The 19,623-nt window shown below is 44.5% G+C and overlaps 1 protein-coding gene across 1 annotated transcript; it reads right to left on the bottom strand.

Moving 5' to 3' along the window:
* Nucleotides 1–10,861: 10,861 nt before the first annotated feature.
* LOC133095682 (glutathione S-transferase alpha-4-like) lies at nt 10,862–19,280 on the bottom strand. The gene is given in 6 exon segments (XM_061197427.1): nt 10,862–10,906; nt 10,908–10,985; nt 13,737–13,878; nt 15,133–15,265; nt 17,865–17,916; nt 19,194–19,280. Coding segments are annotated over 6 exon segments (537 nt in total).
* Nucleotides 19,281–19,623: the final 343 nt, after the last annotated feature.

The following is a 19,623-nucleotide window of genomic DNA, read 5'->3' as shown; positions in this document are numbered from 1 at the left end:
CAATATTGTAACAAATTCAATAAAGGCTTTAAAAATGGTCCACATTAAAAAAAAAATCTTTAAAAAAAAACAAAACAAAGTCTTGACTGAGGAAAAGCAAGCAGACGTAATATTTTAATCCAAGCTCCTCTTATTATTTTGAAATATTGTTTCCTTAAATGTAACCCAGACCCCTAAGCTTCGTCTGCAATGTTAAGGGCTGGTGCTGGGACTCTCTACTAATTTTACCTTAAAATCAAATTAAACTGTAGAAGCAACACACTTCATAAAACTGGTACTTCTTTAACTTTTTGATTATTCAGATATTATCAAATACATATATATGGCTTGTATAAATACTTAATAAAAATAAAGATTAAATATATACATCAATTTCAGCTTCATTTTTTCCCCGTTTGGGAAAAAATACCGCTGAAAAATTCAATTTCCTCTCTCACTGAGTTGCCAACAGGGATAGAATGGGCCTTCTTGCCTCTGCTAACCTCTAGTGGCGTCAGCAATTGTGGTTAAAAAAAAACAGAAAAAGCAGGTGGAAATGGAAGGGGAAAAAAAGGACACGCTCCTTGTGGAATGCATGGAAATCCCAAACACCTTTTAGTTAGAAATGCAACTTAGACCACTGACACGAAAACTCATTGATTGGTGGTGGTTAAATACCATTTCCTCTCAAACAAAAGGTTGCCATAGTTGCAAAAATAACAACCATGTCATTACCACATTTTACCTGGGAAGCAACTAGAGTAAAGAATCTCAACCTAAATTTGCAACCCAGGAACTGCCTAAATCAGAGCTGAATTCAGAGCAGACCAGTAACAGATGGTATGTGGAGGCAGCCCTGGTTTATATCGTAAGTGCTGTTCACATCCTGTTCTCTGGAGTTGTTACTGGAGAAGGGTATGGACCCAAGGACAACCGTTATGAAGAGGTAATCAAGGCTACCAGGGAGGTGGAGCGGTGATGCATTTTGTTCCAGGCACTATCTATATGGCGTTGCGAGGACCAATACCCTCATTCTACAGGTAAGGAGACAGAGGCTCAGAAAGATAAAACTTGCTTCTTCACCGAGCTGGCAGAGCCAGACGCCAGGTCTTTCTGATGCCAGTTTCACCATATGCCTCTCACCCTCAGTGGAAGAAAGGAAGCAAACCATGAACTGGGGTTTGAAACATGTACCAAAGCCACCACCACTGGGAGCATGTGAGGGTCTCAAATATAAAGCAGGCAGAGATAGAGCCGGGAGGTGGACAGGGCAGCCCAGGACTCCTGAGTGGATAAAATACAGGACACAGGCAACATTTCGGACATTCTTGTACCAAAAAACTATTTGTTGTTTATCTGAAATGCAAATTTAACTGGGCATCTTGGACTTTTATTGGCTAAATCTACAACCCTACTCCTGGGTACCTTCTGTGCCTGGTTAGTTTGAGTCGGAGGCAAGGTCTTGGAATTGTCCTTAATAAGCAAATGTTTGATGATTCCTACGGTATAGACAGCAAACGGGATGGAAGAAGATAGAACATTCTCACATCTGGTGAGGGTCACATTCTTTGTGGGGAGCCAAGACTGTGTTTGTTTGGAAAGATGAGTAAGAATACAAGGCCAAAAAAGAATACAAGGCCGTGTCTAAAACGTCAGTGGGCACATAGATACATGAGATCTTGTTAAGATGCAGATTCTGATTCAGCAGGTCTGGGGCCAGGCCTGAGACTCTGCCTTTCAGCTCCTAGGGGCTCCCCACGCTGCTGGTCTGGGGCCAAACTTGAGGGATAAGCGTGTACCATGTGAGTAGTTCAGACCCGAGTGCTCTCCAGATGGAGCCGTCCACACCACGATGGGTGGGAGACACTGGGGCCCGCGGCTGAAGTCTCAAGAATCGGTGTTTCAGACACAGCGTTCCGCCTCGATTACAGTCAGGCTATTGGTCTTAATCTTTCGCTTTGGGCAAAAGACACACAAGGCACTGTTCAGCCAGAATTGTTGACCTGGGGGTGTTATCTCTTTTCTATCAGCGATTTCTGCAGTGTTCTGCCACATGGGGCAGAACATTTATTTTCTGGCAGATACCTGTGTTAAAGGATGCAGAGATCTCATTTCATCTTTCGGTCACTAGAGTAAAGCACCCCCTTCCCCACAATCCCACTTTTCAATGCTTAATTCTTTTTGAATTACAGGGAACAGGACTGAACTGTGGGCCCAGACCTAGAGAGACTCCTAAGGGGCAAACCCCAACTGCAGGAGGGCCAGGCAGGCATTTGGGAGCAGACAGGCTTCCCTGCCCTGGACCAGCCACCATGCTGCCACCAGATGTACCTCTGTTGTGGATTTCTTGGCCTCCTACCTCATATTTGGCCGACTTGGAGGCAGATGTCATCTTCAGGGTCATCAGCACAAATCTCTACTCCCCGTTGCAGGTTTGGAAGGAGAGAAAAACTGAGATTTACGGAGGAGGGTCTGCTATGTGCCAAGCATTGAGCCTAAATCCACCATTGGATTCACAAACTCGCCTGATTTTTTTTTTTTTTTTCCGCCTTTTAAATTTTTGTTAAATTCATTTCATGTGTGTGAATAAACATCTGTCTTTAGAGTTTATAGACAAACCAGACACTGCAAGGGTATCTTTTTGCTCTTCTTGATGTGGATTCCCTGATTAAACAGAAGATGATTTTGGAAATTGTTCAGGTAGGGGATAATCCTTCACATGAGAAAGGCTTTGTAATTCCATTCCCCAGGAGAGACTGGGGCTGCCCCTCCCTTTTGGCGGATCATAGAGAGAGGTCTGAGGATGGGCAACACAGCAGGAAAGAGGCAGTGCTGTCTTGTAATAAGGAAGAACAAATCTGACTCCATATTAGATCTGGTCCTTTTCCTGTGCTTAGTCATGCTGGCTCTGCACCTTTTGTAAAAGACTGTTGCCTGTAGGCTGAAATACACAGAATAACCAGTTCTCAAGACTCTGACCTTTGAAAGTATAGCACTTTTCCATTCATACAGAGATAAAAAGTTACAGAGGGGCTTCCCTGGTGGCGCAGTGATTGAGAATCTGCCTGCTAATGCAGGGGACACGGGTTCGAGCCCTGGTCTGGGAAGATCCCGCATGCTGCAAAGCAACTGGGCCCGTGAGCCACAACTACTGAGCCTGCGCGTCTGGAGCCTGTGCTCCACAACAAGAGAGACTGCGACAGTGAGAGGCCCGCGCACCGCGATGAAGAGTGGCCCCCGCTTGCCACAACTAGAGAAAGCCCTCGCACAGAAACGAAGACCCAACACAGCCAAAAATAAATAAATAAATAAATAAATAAATAAATAAATAAATAAATAAATAAATAAATAAATAAATAAAGTTACAGAACAGAGAACAATATTTGTCTTGTTGGAGATGTACAGGAACACTGTGACCAGACCTACATGGACAGCTGCAAGAACAAAGGCTTTGCATCCCTGCTGGGGACTGGCCAGCACCAAGAAGTCTGCAGCCACCAGCCACACCTCTCCCCTTTTGGTATAAAAGAAGCCTGAATTCTAACTCGGGTACGATGCTTCTTTGGGACACTAGTCCACCATCTTCTGGTCTGCTGGCTTTCTGAATAAAGTCTCTATTCCTTGCCCCAGCAACTCATCTCTCGATTTATTGGCCTGTTGTGTAGCAAGCAATATGAGCTTGGACTCAGTAACAGTAACACCACCACCACTACCAAGGAAGTGAAAGTGAATCACCCACCCCCCTCTTCCCACCCTGGGCCACCAGTCTAGAGGACCTGCTTATTAGAATGCCCTCACCAGAGGCTAGGCCAAGCAAGAAGGTGCCTGCAGGGCTGGACTCAATGCCATCAGAGGCCATGCTGGGAAACGAGATGGAATACTCTCTCCCCAACAGTGTCTGGACCTTTTTAAAGCCTTGTGCTTTATAATCATTTTTTATTAACTTTGGAAGAAGAAGGCGCCTCGGCCCTGGCAGGAGCAAGCCTGGCTTCTTCCCCTCGTCCGGGTCCTGGCTCTGGGAATCTCAGTCCTCAGGCTTCTCAGGGCCTCAATTTCCTCACCTGTGCAAACTCAAATGATCATATGTCTCTTGGAATGTTGTTGAAAGGATTAAATCATATAATAGATATAGAGCACCTGGAAGAGAGCCTGGTCCGTAGAATATGCCTGGTAAATGTTACTTTTTTCTCATGACCTTTGTCTAAAGCAATCTCTAATCTCAATGAGGTGTAGTTACAGCATGAGGGACCCTTGATCCCTGATATATCCATACCTATTTCCTGATACCTGGAATTCCTTTTTGAAGGGACAAAGCTTTTACTACAGTTAAATATGAAGCATAAAGGACAAACTGTAGAGAGAGGTTACATAAATCTGAGAACTAATTGTGAAGGGGAAGAGGGTTGTGGTTAGAGAATCCAGAAAGAACAGGATCCCAGTCGGCTTCTTGGGCAAGGATGGTGGTATGTACAGGGTCCTCCAGCCCAGGGTCTGTCTGTCAGCTCTGCAGGTCCTGAAACACCTCTGTGTAAAGTGCCTTTGGAGGTAACACAACAGGAGGGAGCTTACTTTCGTTAAAAACAAAAGAGACAGCGTGTGAAATTGTGTCACATGCTGCAACGTGGATGAACCTTGGGAACATTATGCTAAGTGAAATACATGAGACACAAAAGGACAAACATTGTATGATTCCAATTTTTACCGAACCAAACTTGGGTCCGCTTGCCTGCTCGCAGTAAAGCCAATCTACTGGTGCTGGGTTGTGGTGAAGGAAAGTGCAGCATTTATTATAAGGTGCCAGACAAGGAGCCTGGAATAGTTCATGCTCTAAAAGCCCAAACTCCCTGATGGGTTTCAGGGAGGCATTTTTAAAGGCCAGATGAGGGAGGGGTGTCCCAGGGTATGTGATCAACTCGTGTACAATTCTCTGATTGGTTGATGGCAAGGTAATGGTGTCACAGGGGTTAATTAACATTATCAATCCTCAGGCTCCAGTAGGTCTGGGTGTTAAGTGCTCATGGTCATCAGGAAGTTAACTTCTTCCATTTGGTGGGGGTTTTAGCATCTGTAAAACAACTCAGGAAAAATGCATCAGAAACTGTTAGCTAGGTTATTTCAGAGAGGAACTAAAGCAGAGGACCTGGGGGAAGGGGCCTGTCCCCGGAAGTTCCCATAGGGTTCCACGCAGTTACACACTACGATGATGTACCTAGAATAGGCAAATTCATGGAGACAGAAAAGAGAATAGAGGTCACCAGGGGCTGGGGTAAGGGAGATGGGGAGTTATTATTTAATGGGTACACAGTTTCAGTTTAGGCTGATTAAAAATTTCTGGAGATGGATAATGGTGATGGTTGCACTACAGTGTAAATGTGTTTTGTGCCACTGAAATGTACACTTAAAAATGGTTAAAACAGTAAATTTTAAGTCATGCCTATTTTACCACAATAAAACACACATAAGAGACACATATACAAACCAGAGATATCTGTTATTTTACAAGAAGAAAATAATTTCCAGGAGGACCAGAATGCTCCTGATAGCCAACCAACACACCCTTAACCCTGGAGAAAAATCTACAAGAGAAGCTGTGATGGACTTAGAGAATGAACTTATGGTTACCGGGGTGGGGGGCGGGGGGGCAGGGTGAAGGGAAGGGATAGTTAGGGAGTTTGGGATTGACATGTACACACTGCTATTAAAAACGGATAACCAGCAAGGACCTACTGTAGGAACTCTGCTCAATGCTATGTGGCAGCCCGGATGGGAGGGGAGTTATGGGGAGAATGGATACATGTATATGTAGGGCTGAGTCGCTTTGCACGTGCACAGCATTGTTAATTGGCTATACTCCAATATAAAATTTAAAAAGTTTAAAAAAAGAGAGAAGCTGTGATGAACACAGAACTGATGCTAGGAAAGTGGGGTGATGTTGAAAGCTGACTTGACTCATGAAACTATTAACTCAGGATCCACCATCAGTGCCCCCAGGGCAACTTCCCAACCTTTCACAAACTGGCAGAGAGAAGAAATGGCAATACTTGTAAGCCCTGGGGGCAAACTACCAGACTGCTCCAGCTGCAACCCATCCAGGACACACAGGTGGGAAAGCTCTGCGTTAGGGGGCCCAGAATATTCATGTTCAAGTACTAGAACAGTCTGCAAATTCCTGCCCTTTGGGAAAACTGCCTGTTGAATTACAGCTTACTTTGCATTAAATCCTATTTTCTTGAGATCATACCTCAAAGTCCTTAACTGATTTAGGGTCTTCTGAGATTTCCCCAGCAGGAACAGCGATCAACGTGAACAGGGAAGATTTGGGGGTGAGGGTAGTGTTCTGAAGCCTGAGTGAGATGCTGCTTGCACAACTATCTAAATTTACTAAACATTATTGAACACTTTATAATATATCAATTATCCCTCAGTGATGCTGCTTCAAACATAGCAACGTGGCATTTGTATAAACAAAACCAAAAAACATTGAGTTGTAAAGGTAAGATTTGTCCCCTTTAGTATTGTTCGTTTTACTTCAGTAAAAAGTTTTATCCAAAAAACAATGCATCAAGTTCCAATAGTGTAATAATCTGAAGGAAAAAAGTCCACCCTTGCAAGATTTGGGGAGGATCCAATAGATATTGGATGGGAATGGGCTTGGGGCAAAAAATGAAATACACTAATCATAGCATTATAATGGCTGCTGAGGGCTATGAATAGAAACACCAGGTCCAAGTTTGCTGCGAAAGATCTATTGTAAGCAGCTTTTGGCAGGAAAAAGCTCTTTGCAGGAAAGAGCTCTCTGCGGGAGGCCCCTTTTGTCTTGACACTAACCTTACACTAGGCACCCTCATGTTCTACTCATCTCCTGCCCTTGCACGCCTTTCAAATTTTTGATCACACAATACCTTGCCTAACCTGTTGGTTCTTTCCGTAGATTAAGGAAGTAGAAATGAAGAATGAGTAATTAACAGATGACCAGATCTCTTCCTTAGCTTCCCCTTCAGTAGTCTTTTGAACAAACTGTGTGAACAAGAAAACATCTAAAGAAAAATCACGAGAAGTCGACAAGGCTGCACACAAGCCTGCACACAGCGGGGGATGGCAACGACTCCGACCCCCCATCTCAATGATTAACTGAGATTACTTCCCTTTTTCCCTTTAAAAACTTTCATGGCCAAGCAGAATATTTGGAGGTGGTTTTGGGGGGACATTGAGTCTACCATCTCCCCAAGTTGCTGGCATTCTGATTTTTTTTTTTTAAACATTTATTTATTTATTTATTTATCTAGGCTGCGCCAGGTCTCAGTCGCGGCATGCAGGGTCTTTCAGTTGCAGCACGTGGGCTTCTTAGTTGCAGCAAGTGAACTCTTAGTTGTGGTATGCATGCAGGATCCAGATCCCTGACCAGGGATGGAACCCGGGCCCCCTGCATTGGGAGCGCAGAGTCTTACCCACTGGACCACCAGGGAAGTCCCTGGCATTCTGATTAAAGCAACTTTCCTTTCTACCAACATTTGCCTCTCTCAAGTACTGATTTTTGAGTGGCGAGCAGTGGACTTGATTCAGTAACACTATTTCTTACCTATCTTCAGTCTCCCAAACTGAACACCAGGCCACTGACAAATATACTGAGAAGACTATAGGTCCCAACTTCGGGATCCAGGTTCTGGTTGAGTCACTCATTAGCTTGTGATCTTAGACAAATTTGGCTCCTCTCTCTAGTTTGTCCCATCCCTAAAACCAGGATGTAATCCCTGCTGGTCGCACACCAGAGTGGGAGCTTAGCCTGTGGGGTAAGGGGTCTGCTGAGCCTCACTTTCCCTCTCTGTAAACTGAGGAGCTGTGGACCTGGGGGGTTCTGTCCGCCCAGCACCTCTCCTTTTTCTCCAGGTAATACCAGCTCCACTCCCCTGAGGAAGCTCTCTTGCCTCCTCTACCTGGTTCCACTGTGGCTGTAGCAGTGCCCCAGGACCACCCTGGTCAAGGATAAGCCAACCACAGAACAAGGAAGAGACTGAGGCCAACACACAATGAGATGTGGGCAGTCCTGATGGTCTGAAGTCCCTGAATTCACACTTGCTCTTTCAAACACATGTGCAAATAAACCCCTTCCTTCTTTAAAAGCAACAACTACAACTCGCAAACCACCCGCCACTCCCCCACCCAAAAAATAAAAAACGGAAACCAAAAGCCAACCCCTCTCTCCCAATTTTGCTTCGGGATGGTGACCAAGTGGGAGCAACCATCTCTGACTTGTTCTTAACTTTCCTCTCTCTGGCCCTGTGCCGAGAAACTCATACAGCAAACACGTGATTTGATGTTCAGGGTAGAGTTCAAAGGGATGATTAAATATCAACATCAAGTTAGGAGGGGCCATTATGGGGCCCCTGCCTAGGTTTTAATTCTTTGTATGCTGAGGCCCAAATAAACAAACAAAAATAGGCTTTAACTGAAATAGGGGAGATTCACAGTCACCTAGAAGAAAAATTCTCATTTGTCAGAGTTCCAAACTCCCGAAATGGGAGAGCAAGGCTGGTACCAGGAGCTCCATCCCAGCATCTCCTGGAAGAGAGGACCAGGACCCACAAGGCCCCGCCCTCCATCTCAGTGGGCAGTTTGAGCTGACAGCCTTCACTTGCCCTTCTCTTTCTGTCCAAAGCTGACTCCCCGGTGTCGGAAGAGGAAAAGTGGGACCTTGAATGTTGCTGGGGGCCATTGGGATCTCTGAGGCTCACTTCCTTGGGCACCCAGAGTTACCCTACTAGCTTGTGTAGCAGGTCCTGGGCCCAAAGAGAACCCTATAGGGAAGGACGAAGCGATTAGGACTCATAATAAAGACAGCAAGTTACACTTAATGGGATTATTGGGCAACGAAAACTGCTGGGGCTTTAGGGAGCTGTGCCTTTGTCAGTGCCTTTGGGGTGCGTGCCAGGCTGGGGTCAGACCTAGGGCTTGTGTTCAAAACCCATGAAGCAGAACAAGGCAAATCTGGCTTAGAGCTTTGGGAACTCAACCATGAGGTGCTCGGCTTCTCGAGGGAGGCGCTGGGGCAAGGAGTGAGGGGGGACCCAGGAAGTGGTTGTTTTTGAAAACTATCCAAGGAGGAAAGGATTTTACCTTTCACTGTAAAAGCCTTCCAAACTGTTTGAATTGTTTATCAAGACCATGCGATAATACTGAAAAGAAACTGGTTTATAGTTTTGAATCATCTCCAAACAATTTTTTTCTTTTTCCACTTAATTTCTATCAGGTCAGACTCTTAGCCTTGGTGAAAGTCAGAAGAAAAAGTCATCCCACACAGAGTGGGCCGGGTTTCCTCTGAAACACCATCCCTCTCTCTCTTCTTCACCATCTTTTGGCCATGGCTGTGCAGGTGGGGGATGAGATGGGGCTGTTTGCTAAATGCAATCCCCAGGCTGGGCTTTGACTGACTGGAGCTCAGGCCTTACTGGGCAAGGGGTGCTGACTGGCCTGGGTTGTCATAGCTGATGATCAGTCCATCCGTCCTCTGAATGGGGAGGAGGAATAGATGGGACAGGGTATAGCATAAGGAAGGTCATGCCCCATGGTGGTCCTGAAGAAGCAGCATGAAGTCTGGTGGGTCATTAAGTCATTTCACAAGTAAGGCCATGAACCTGGATATATGCTCAGAAACTGATCCAGTGCGTAGCCTGGGCGGGACGTCCCAGCAGCAGCTTAGAGTGGTAAAGTTGTGTACCCCAAGCCATTGGCAGGGGCCCTGCTCCAGACCAGAGACCCCCCAGGAGAGGCCACAGCTGGGCATGGAACATCACCCTGAATAGCTCTCCATCCCTCTCCAAACAGAGCCCTGACGGGGGCCAAGTTCCAAATTTCACGGCTTTAGAACATAATAGTTACCCTTAAAGAATGTATATCAAGGCTAGGGAATCTTCGGGTCAATTTGTATAAATATTCTTCAGTTATATCTAATCTCAGTGTTACTTGGAATTGTTCGACCAAAGCAAAACCTAGCCTCAGGTGTCTCTGTTAAGTGGAATAGGGTTGTCTTAATTGTCCAAGTTTTTTTCAGGGCTGCAAAATGGTGTTTCCCGGATGCTCTCTGTCTCCCATGCTTCCTCAGGATTTACTGGTGTCAGCCATTATCTTACTCCTGATTTGTCATTTGCCACTTTTTTTCTATCCCAAATACTCAGCATCACTGTGGGTGTTGGAGAGATCCTGCCGCCTGAAATCTCTCCTCACTCTTCCCTCGATGGTCCTGGTCTTGATGCAGACAGCACGAACAGTGCCCTCTGTAGGCCACTGTTGGAAATATATCAGCCTCTTCATTTACACAGAACAGTGATTTCATAATCACTGTAACCATCAACCACAGTTGACGAACTTAAAAAAATTTTCACATATCAGAATATTTGTTTTTAATAAATTTATTTATTTATTTATTTATTTTTGGCTGCATTGGGTCTTTGTTGCTGCGCGCGGGCTTCCTCTAGTTGCCCTGAGCAGGGTCTACTCTTCGTTGCGGTGCACGGGCTTCTCATTGCAGTGGCTTCTCTTATTGCGGAGCCCGGGCTCTAGGCTCACGGGCTCTAGAGCACAGGCTCAGTTGTTGTGGCGCACGGGCTTAGCTGCTCTGCGGCGTGTGGGATCTTCCTGGGCCAGGATCGAACCCATGTCCCCTGCGTTGGCAGGCGGATTCTTAACCACTGTGCCACCAGGGAAGCCCCAAAATGGTTTTATATTGCATTTAATTGGCATTTGCTGCAGATGGCAATATGGTTTTGTTCTTTTCAGACACTTTACTCCTAGAATCTGCACTTTACTCCTAGAATCTACATTTGCTTGGCGACATAAGCCGATGCTGCGATTGGTTTATTAATTTGCCATTGTAAGCCTGCTGCCTTTAGAACTGTGAAATGTTCCTGACAACTTCAACATAGTGGCTATCCAGGGGGCAGCTTCCTCTGACTCCCAGGCTGCAGGAACTTCTTAATTGTAGGGATGTTGCTGATTCTTGTTTTAAATGCCTGAAATGTGAAACAGTAAAATCAGGGTCTCAAGAGCAGTCACGACCTTTAAGAGAAACCAAAACTTTGTCATGAGAGGGAGAAGCTTAGATTGTCAGCTTGTGAGGCCCAGAGTGGTGACTCCAAGTTAATCCTCAATACACATTTCCTGGGTATTCCTGAGAAGGGTAATACAATTGCTGGCCTGTTTAGCATTAGTGAAATTTTCTTACTGAAGAATCATTGAGGAACTTCCCTGGTGGTGCAGTGGTTAAGAATTTGCCTGCCAAGGCAGGGGACACGGGTTCGATCCCTGGTCTGGGAAGATCCCACATGCTGCAGAGCAACTAAGCCCGTGTGCCACAATTACTGAGCCTGTGCTCTAGAGCCCACTAGCTGCAACTACTGAGCCCGCGTGCTGCACCTACTGAAGCCCGTGCATGTAGAGCTTGTGCTCTGCAACAGGAGAAGCCACCGCCAGAAGAAGCCCGCGTACTGCAACAAAGAGTAGCCCCTGCTCACCACAACTAGAGAAAGCCCGTGCGCAGCAACGAAGCCCCAATGCAGCCAAAATAAATAAATAAATTTAAAAAAGAAAAATTGGCACCAGTAGGTAATGCATATTAATAACTCTAGAAATTCATATTTCTTGAAGTATCAATTCCTGTTCTAGGAATTTATTATAAGGGAATAAGTATGGGTATGAAATAACTATAAGAATGTTAGCACAATGAAAAACTAGAAATAACCTATGTTTCTAGGAAAATATAACTGATTATATAAATTATGTTACCTCCCTGCAAGAAATATAAGTCAGCAATTTAAAATATTATATATATATATAAAAGGAAGGAGGAAGATCCCTGTATTGACAGAGAATGCAATGCATTGCATCGTTTAGTTAAAAAAAAAAAAAGCCCAGGGCAGAACATAATATACACTATTTTCTGTCTTGTGTGAGAAAGTGGGGGGAGGGGAGATAGGCATATATTTATATTTTCTTATATCTGCATAAATAGGAACCCTGGAAGGGTTCACAGGAAACCAATAAAAAAGATTATGGGGGTGGGAAGGTGGGAGGGCACTGGTGAGAATGAGATTCCATAATTAATGCCCTTTTTATATTAGTTCTGATTTTTCAAAAAGATGTGACTCTATTGCTTAATGAAAATAAAAGGAAATAAAATGATATTGCAGAAGAATACTGACATGTAAATAAACATATACATGTGTTGACATGTAAAAAAATGTTAAAAGCAGGCCACAGAACAATATTTAGTATGATGCCATTTGGGAGGAAAATGTAAAATAAGACGTCAGGAAGTCTAAGGCAGAAACATTTGGCTGGTAGGATTACTGTTCTTTTTTTTCTTTCTTTTCTTCTTTTGGTTTATATGAATGCCTTACGTATTTTTTTTTTTTAACGTATTTTTTAATCATTAAAAAATGCTAGTCTTAAACTACAAAACCTATGGTCGCCTATTAGAGAAAATGTTTGTAAGGAATTGGAATAGAAGTCAGGTAAGGTCTGGCAGTGGCAGGAATCATAGAGAGAGGTCTGAGGATGGGCAACACATCAGGAAAGAGGCAGTGCTGTCTTGTAATAAGGAAGAACACATCTGACTCCATATTAGATCTGGTCCTTTTCCTGTGCTTAGTCATGCTGGCTTTGTACCTTTTGTAAAAGAACGTTGCCTGTGGCCTGAAATATACAGGATAGCCTATTTTCAGGCCTGTAACCTTTAAGAGTCCATTCATATAGAGATAAAGAGTTGCAGAACAGAGAATAACATTTGTCTTGTTGAAGGTTTACAGGAACATTGTGACCTGACCTACTGGACAGCTGCAAGAACAAAGGATTCCTACACCAAGAAGTTTGCAACAACTGACCATGCCCCTCCCTCACCTTCCCTTTAGAAGTGCTTTGCTGAAACCCTTTGAGGAGTTCAGGGTTTTGGTGCACAAGCCACCTATCTCCTTGAATGGCCCTGCAATAAACCTTTTTTTGCTCCAAACTCCCACGTTTTGCTTTGTTTGGCCTCACTGTGCATTGGGCACATGAACTTGTGTTTGGTAATACTCTGAGCAGAGGCTCTGAGCAACTGAGGGGCTTCATGGGGACCCCTGGCATCAGGGGGACTTAACGGGGCAGAATGGTCTGGTAGGAGCTGGGGAGGAAAACAACACAAGCAGACCTGTCAGCCTTGCTTCTTCAGTAAAAACACACTCAAAGCACTACAAGAAATGGAAAGCACTAAATGTTTATGCTAGAAATCAAAATAATCTATTCTTTCTCCCTCCATAAGGTTTTACTTCCTAAAAATCCTATCAGAACAGAAATCTCATATCCTTTCATCGCCCTTGGTTTATTCCAATTCTGTTCGGTTAGAGGTTCCATAATTACACTTTGTTTTGGGATCCTTATTAAAATTTTGGTCCAAATGCAGTACAGCTCTAACAGAGCTTCCGGTTTTTCAGATTTCACTCTTTATTCTCATCAGCAGTAGGAAATGTCACAGTCCTGGATCCTGGAGGTGGAAGAAGGGACTTGCTGCGCTGTGCACCCCCCACCCCCAGTTCTCGTCCGCCCCTCCCCCACTGCCTCCTGGGCTGAGGGGGTTGGAGGGCCCTGGGAGGCGGGGACTTGGGGGGCCATCTTAGATGTCAGCCCCGCCCTGCCCCCCGCCCCGCCCTTCTCCCCGCCGTAGGATCTGAGCGCGCAGCTGTCACCGACCCGGACCCGCCTCTGCCAAATAGATCCCTGCAGCCTACCTTTTCAAAGACGGGGAAATGCCGGGTTTTAGCTTTCTTCACGATTAAAGCCGGGTTTTCCTCTGTTTCCTCTGGGGGTTAGAACGCAGCCAGCGCCACCATCATCATAAGGTTCAGGATGCCATCGGCATACATGTAGATCCTGACAAGACAGGTGGACTCTCGATCCGAGAGGAACCTTTGAGTATGGGGTTTCCTGATCCGCCACTTTTTTTGGTGCAATTAGATATTGGGGAAATGACTTTTTTTTTTATTGAGGTAGTTGATTTACAATGTTGTGCTAGTTTCGGGTGATTCAGTTATACATACATACATCTATTTTTTCTTCAGATTCTTTTCCCTTATAGGTTATTACAAAATATTGAGTATAGTTCCCTGTGCTATACAGTAGGTATACTACTGAATAGGTCCCCTGACTGCAAATCCCGATAAAATTTTATAGTTTCAAGTCTTTGAAACTTTTGTCTTAAGTTTACTCACCTCCAGTGAAACCGAACTATTCCTGGGAGGAAGAACCCAATCATACTCAGCCAGGCCTAGCACAGTGCTCAGCACAGAGTGGATGCCTGGGGTGTATAAATGCAAAAACAAAAACAAAAACAAAAACCGTGGCCACTCATCTTCACCCTTCAGTATTTGTGATAAAATGTGGCAGCTCTTCCCATCAGTAGATGGGGTCTGCTGCCTGGGCTGACCTCATGACTTGCTTTGACTAATAGAATGAGGTCCCAGTTCTGAGCCGAGAACCTAAGAGCCTGTGTGCTTTCACCCTCTCTGACCACCCTGCCTGGCTACCAGGAGAACAAGCTCAGAATGAGAGAATGAGAGACATGGGGCCATTTGCCCCCAACAGTTGATAGTCAGCCAACACCCCAACCAGGGTCTCCTCGCTGACTGCTGGTTGACCACATAGGAGTGAGTCCAGCCAAGATACGTCAAGCCTGGCCCAGAAATGCTGACACCCAGATGACCCATAGACTGGTGAGCAATAATCCTTGCTGATTTAAGTCACTGGGCTTCAGGGTGACATGTTATACAGCGTTATTTGCAGTAATTGATCATTGATACAATGCTCAATATTTGTTTGCTGAGTCAGTCATTTCTACCTTCATGCAGAATAGTTTACCAGGTCATTTGATGAGAACATACTTTGTTAGGAGTGGGGAGAGAATACGAGAATGTTGAATGCAAATTGTGATGAAGAGTAGAAGGGGAAACTTGGAGCAGGTATTCAGAGTATGCACAAGACATGCTGTTGTAGCACGAGCATCTCCCCTTGTTCCCTTGCCTCCTCCCCTCCATCCAGGCTGAAAGGCTACATCTGAGCTGAGTCTCAGTTGGTGCAGGACCACAGAGCTTGGCTAAGAACCAAGTATAGGCACGAACACTCTGGTACCTGAGTGTCTCCTTCAGGTCCTTCCCATGCAAGTTGTACTTAGCAGCAAGGTAGCTGAGGATGGCTCTTGTCTGTGTCAGCACCATTCCGTCAATTTCAACCAGAGGCACCTGGCGGAAAAGCAGGCATCCATCTGTGGTTTGAGTGAAGAGAGGTTAAGATACTCTCCCTCCATGGTGTGGTCACCCTGCAGGAGGGTCCACTTCTAATTTCATTGTGATTATTCGTTTTCATCCAAAGTGGTGAGTTAAAGACCCCAGTTGTTGAGGAAATGTCTACCATTTGCTTCATGGAAAATGTGAGATTTGCTTGATGGTTTCATGAATTTTTGTGTGTTGGTTAATCATGATTATTTTAAAGCTTTCTACATTTACTCTGACTGTGTTATGGTATAAGTGCTTTTTGTTTTCAAAGTTTCAGGTGTATAAGAATCACCTGGAAGAGGTGGGTTGTTAAAAATACTCACCCCACCCTCCAGATATTCTGATCAGGGATGGAGTCTGAATTCTTTAAAAAGCACAACAGGTGTCACTCTAGGTCTACACGGCAGCGGGATGGACGTGACAGCAAGAACCCAGGTCCTGGGTCCGAATGTCAGCTTTAGCCCTTCCCGGCCATGTGACTTCATGTAAATGACTTATCTGAGCTTCAGTTTCATTTTCTCTAAAATGGTCATAATATCCAACTAGCAGGATTTTGAAAGGATGAAACAAGATAACATAAGTAAAACACAATACTGTCAACAATCAATGTTCAGTAAAATCAAATTTTTCTTCTCTGTCAGTGACTGCCTATATAAATAATGCATTTAAAGATGTACTACATATAGTGCTCTTTTCATGGGGTCTTGAAGAAATGAGCAGCCTTTAAATTTTCACTCACACCTGTACATTAATGAGGATAAGGAATTTTACCTAGTATAGGAGCCAGACTTCACCTGTGCATTGGCAAAGGCCACAATTAATTCCCCCAACTTCCAATACTGTTCCTACTTGGCTTAATGAGAGGTGGGAACATGGTGGAAGAGAACCAGCACAGGCACCAGTGACAGCTTTCCAGGGAGCCAGTGTCCCTGCCTCATGGGGTGATGGAGACTTTAGGCAAGTCTTCAATTTCTCTGAGCCTGTTTTATGATCTGTAAAAGTATCTGTCCTGTCCATCTTACTAAGTTTCTTTGAGTGGGATCATACTTGTGACCATACTTTGGAAATATCAATACTATTGTTAATGGAGACACTGCAAAACCTCCATTTCCTAGAGGCAGTTCTACATTTGTCCAAAACCGAAGGAACATCTAAAGCTGGGCTCTGTGTTGCTGCTTATCAGTGATGCAAACAGCCATTAGAAATGATCTCTGCTTCTAAGAGCTGATCGTCCTCTTCAGAAGGATTAAAAAAAAATCTCACATCAAGAATGCAGGAGAGGATTTTTGAGATCATTTCGTTCAAGTCGTTCATATTATAAACGATGGTACTGTGGAGGCCAAGGGGGCAAAGTGACTTGCTCAAACCCAGAGGGGACAGCTAAGCCGGCAGAAGTGGCCTCCTGACTCCTGGCCCAGTGCTCTCTTTGGCTGTCCCTGTTTACAAATAACAGCAATGCTCAGGAGGGTGTCCCAAGCACAATAGCAGCATCACAGACTCAGGGAGGGCTGGAGCATTTCTTAGGCTGTTAGGGAGCACTTCCTGCCAGATTGATCATGGGAGAGTTCATGGAGATACGTCCATTTATTTATTCGGTACACAGGTATTTAACCACTGCTATGTGACTGTCCTTATTTAGAGTAAAATGGGGCAGAAATAAAGAGGAAGAGGGGAAGAAGCACTTCAGAGGTATTCTAGATAATAAAGGTCCTGGACAAGAATTGGGAAGGGCTAAGCATGTCTTCCCCCTCAATGAGATCTCCCGGCATACTGCAATCTAGGACCAGAGAGATTCTGTTATTCTATGGCAGGGAGATGGGATGCAGAGAAATTAAAGGCCTTGCCCAAAACCATGCAGTTGGTAAACACTAGGTCTGTTGATGACTTGCTGAATGTCTTTCTTAAAAAATAATTTGTGTTAATGTCATGGCTATTTATCAGCAACAATAGGGACACCGGGTTTCCTTAGATAAAGAAAATATCAATCACATTATGGCTGTTAGACGTTTAAGAAGGACTGGGAACTCACCAGTCTTCTCTCTCAGTGTGAGAAAATTTTCTGGGGAATTGTAAGGATTAAGGACTTCTTCTAAATTTAATCAAATTTGGATCTTTTCTACAGTTTTGATTCTACAGTTGTGACCTGGTAAAACGGTGTCTGTTAATCTGCTAAAACCACTAAGAAAAAGTGAATAGGAACCATGAGAACCAGAGAACATCTTCGGTCCAATTCACCCTCCCTTTTACTCCCGCTCCTCCAACCCACTGGATCATTGTAAAGAATTCTTGAAGGATTCTCTGGTGGGATGGGGATTATTGAACCGGTTGGCACTGGGTCAACCCAGGCTATCATATCTAGTCAAAGCCAGAATCATAACCTAATTGAGGAGTTTTTACGAAGGCTAAGGAGGTAGTGCTGATGACACATTTAGCTCTGTGCCAGGGACAGAGCGAACAGTCAGTGTTAGCAGTCACACTGCGGGCCTTTTCTAATGGTTGTCATTCCAGAGCTCTGTGTTGCAATGAATATTTCCAAGAACATATTTGTATTTTTTCCAATAAGATAACACTGAATAAATCTAGGCTCACCCTTCTGCAACTTCTCATATTGTTCTCTAGTTTCAAGAAATTCTTCTTCAAACTAGATAAAGGATAGAGACGTTGCTATAACCTTAAGGTGAGAGAGAGGGAGAGAGAGAGAAGGAAAGAGAAGGGGGGGAGGAGAGAGAGAGAGGAAGAAAGAAAGAAAGCAGGAAAGAAAGGGACAGATAGAGAAAGGAGAAAGAAAGAAAAGAAAGAAAGAGAAGGGAGGAAGGAAGGGAGGGAGGGAGGGAGAAAAGAAATGCTCACAGAATAAAATTCCCAACGGCTTCCAGAATGAAAACTTTAAAAGGAACCACAAAGCTATCTACCACATAGCTGAAAATTCTGACAGAGCGTGTGTATAGAGTAACTTAGACTGACATGGGACTGGCATCCCTTTTTGGCTGTTGCCTACTTAAAGGATATCCCCAAGCCCCCATTCATATTTTTCCTTTTCTTCATCTTAGCTCTGCCTTCTCTCCAAACTCTTGTCCTTTCCTCCAACTTCCCCAGTGATTTCTCCTCTTCCCTTTCCTCTCTTTCTTCTCTCTCTTCTGTGTTTTCTCCCTCCATATCGGGTCAAATTAAGTTGTTCTTTGATGCTCACATATTCAGTGAAAGGGATCCAAAGATCATTATTCAGGTGGGCGTATCATCATTTATTGATAGAGATTCCAAAGCTTTTGTGGGAGAGAGTGACCTTTTTATCCCCCAAACCTTGAGATGGGGGTAAGATAAGGTGAGTAAAACAAAGCAAAATAAAGTCCTAAGTCCATGTTCTAGAGGAGATGACATTCAAATAGGGACAAGGGAGTCTACACCTGCATGAAACAAAACAATTCCAAAGCACTTGTGAAAATCTACAGAGAAGTCAGCGAGAAGGAATTCAGAGTTAAGGAAAAATCCCAGTGGGGCAGACCTTTCAGAGGAGGGTCAAGGGGGGGCCAGGCTGCAGCTGGGCCTAAGGTTCTGGTGGGCAGTCATGGGTAGAACATGACTGAGGTGCTGACCAGAGCTGGAAAGACTCCAGGAAATCAGCTGGTCCCAACAGAGAGAATGATTTAGATGTGGGCCTCCTCTCTCTCCTCTGTCTTGTGATCCATCAAGATCTTTCCAGGCTCACAAAGCTTCCAGAACACCTCCCTAGGCTTCCCCCTTCGTACCCCTGTTTAAGCAGAAGACTGTGATCCCTCCTTCACCTCTTACAAAGGAAGGCAGTTGGAAAGGAAAGAGTGGATACAGCTTGAAGGCACCATCCTGACTTTTGAAGGGGGAAGGGGACCATGTCAGTCTCGCCCAGATTACCCTCCTTCCCTTTCCCAATCAGGAACCAACCTCCACGCCAGCTGCAGCCAGCAGCCAGCAGATTGACTCTATCCTGCCCCGGCCATGGATGTAGCAGAGCTTGCGTTTGGCCACCATGACTCCTGACTTGGGTTTTCTGAAGGGCAAAATAAGAGAAATGTGTTTAAAGAACAAACTAACACAGACTGTATGGTGTGTCTCCACTTAAAAACAACTCCAAAATTGGTGAAACAAAACTATTATTTAGGGATACATACGTAGGAGGTAAAACTAGGAAGAAAAGCAAGAAAGTAATTATCACAGATACAAGATGGTGGTTACCTCTAGTAAGGAGAATGGGGGTTGTGATTGGGGAGGGGGATGTGTGGGGCTCTGGGGTGCTAATAATGTTCTGTTTCCGAAGCAGAATTAGTAATTAGCCTTTATAATTAGTCTTTAAACTGTATAGAAATGTTTTTGC

This window comes from Eubalaena glacialis, chromosome 7 (genome assembly GCF_028564815.1).
Source record: "Eubalaena glacialis isolate mEubGla1 chromosome 7, mEubGla1.1.hap2.+ XY, whole genome shotgun sequence".
In the NCBI taxonomy this organism is placed as follows: Eukaryota; Metazoa; Chordata; class Mammalia; order Artiodactyla; family Balaenidae; genus Eubalaena; species Eubalaena glacialis.
This window is presented reverse-complemented; position numbering and strand designations above follow the sequence as displayed.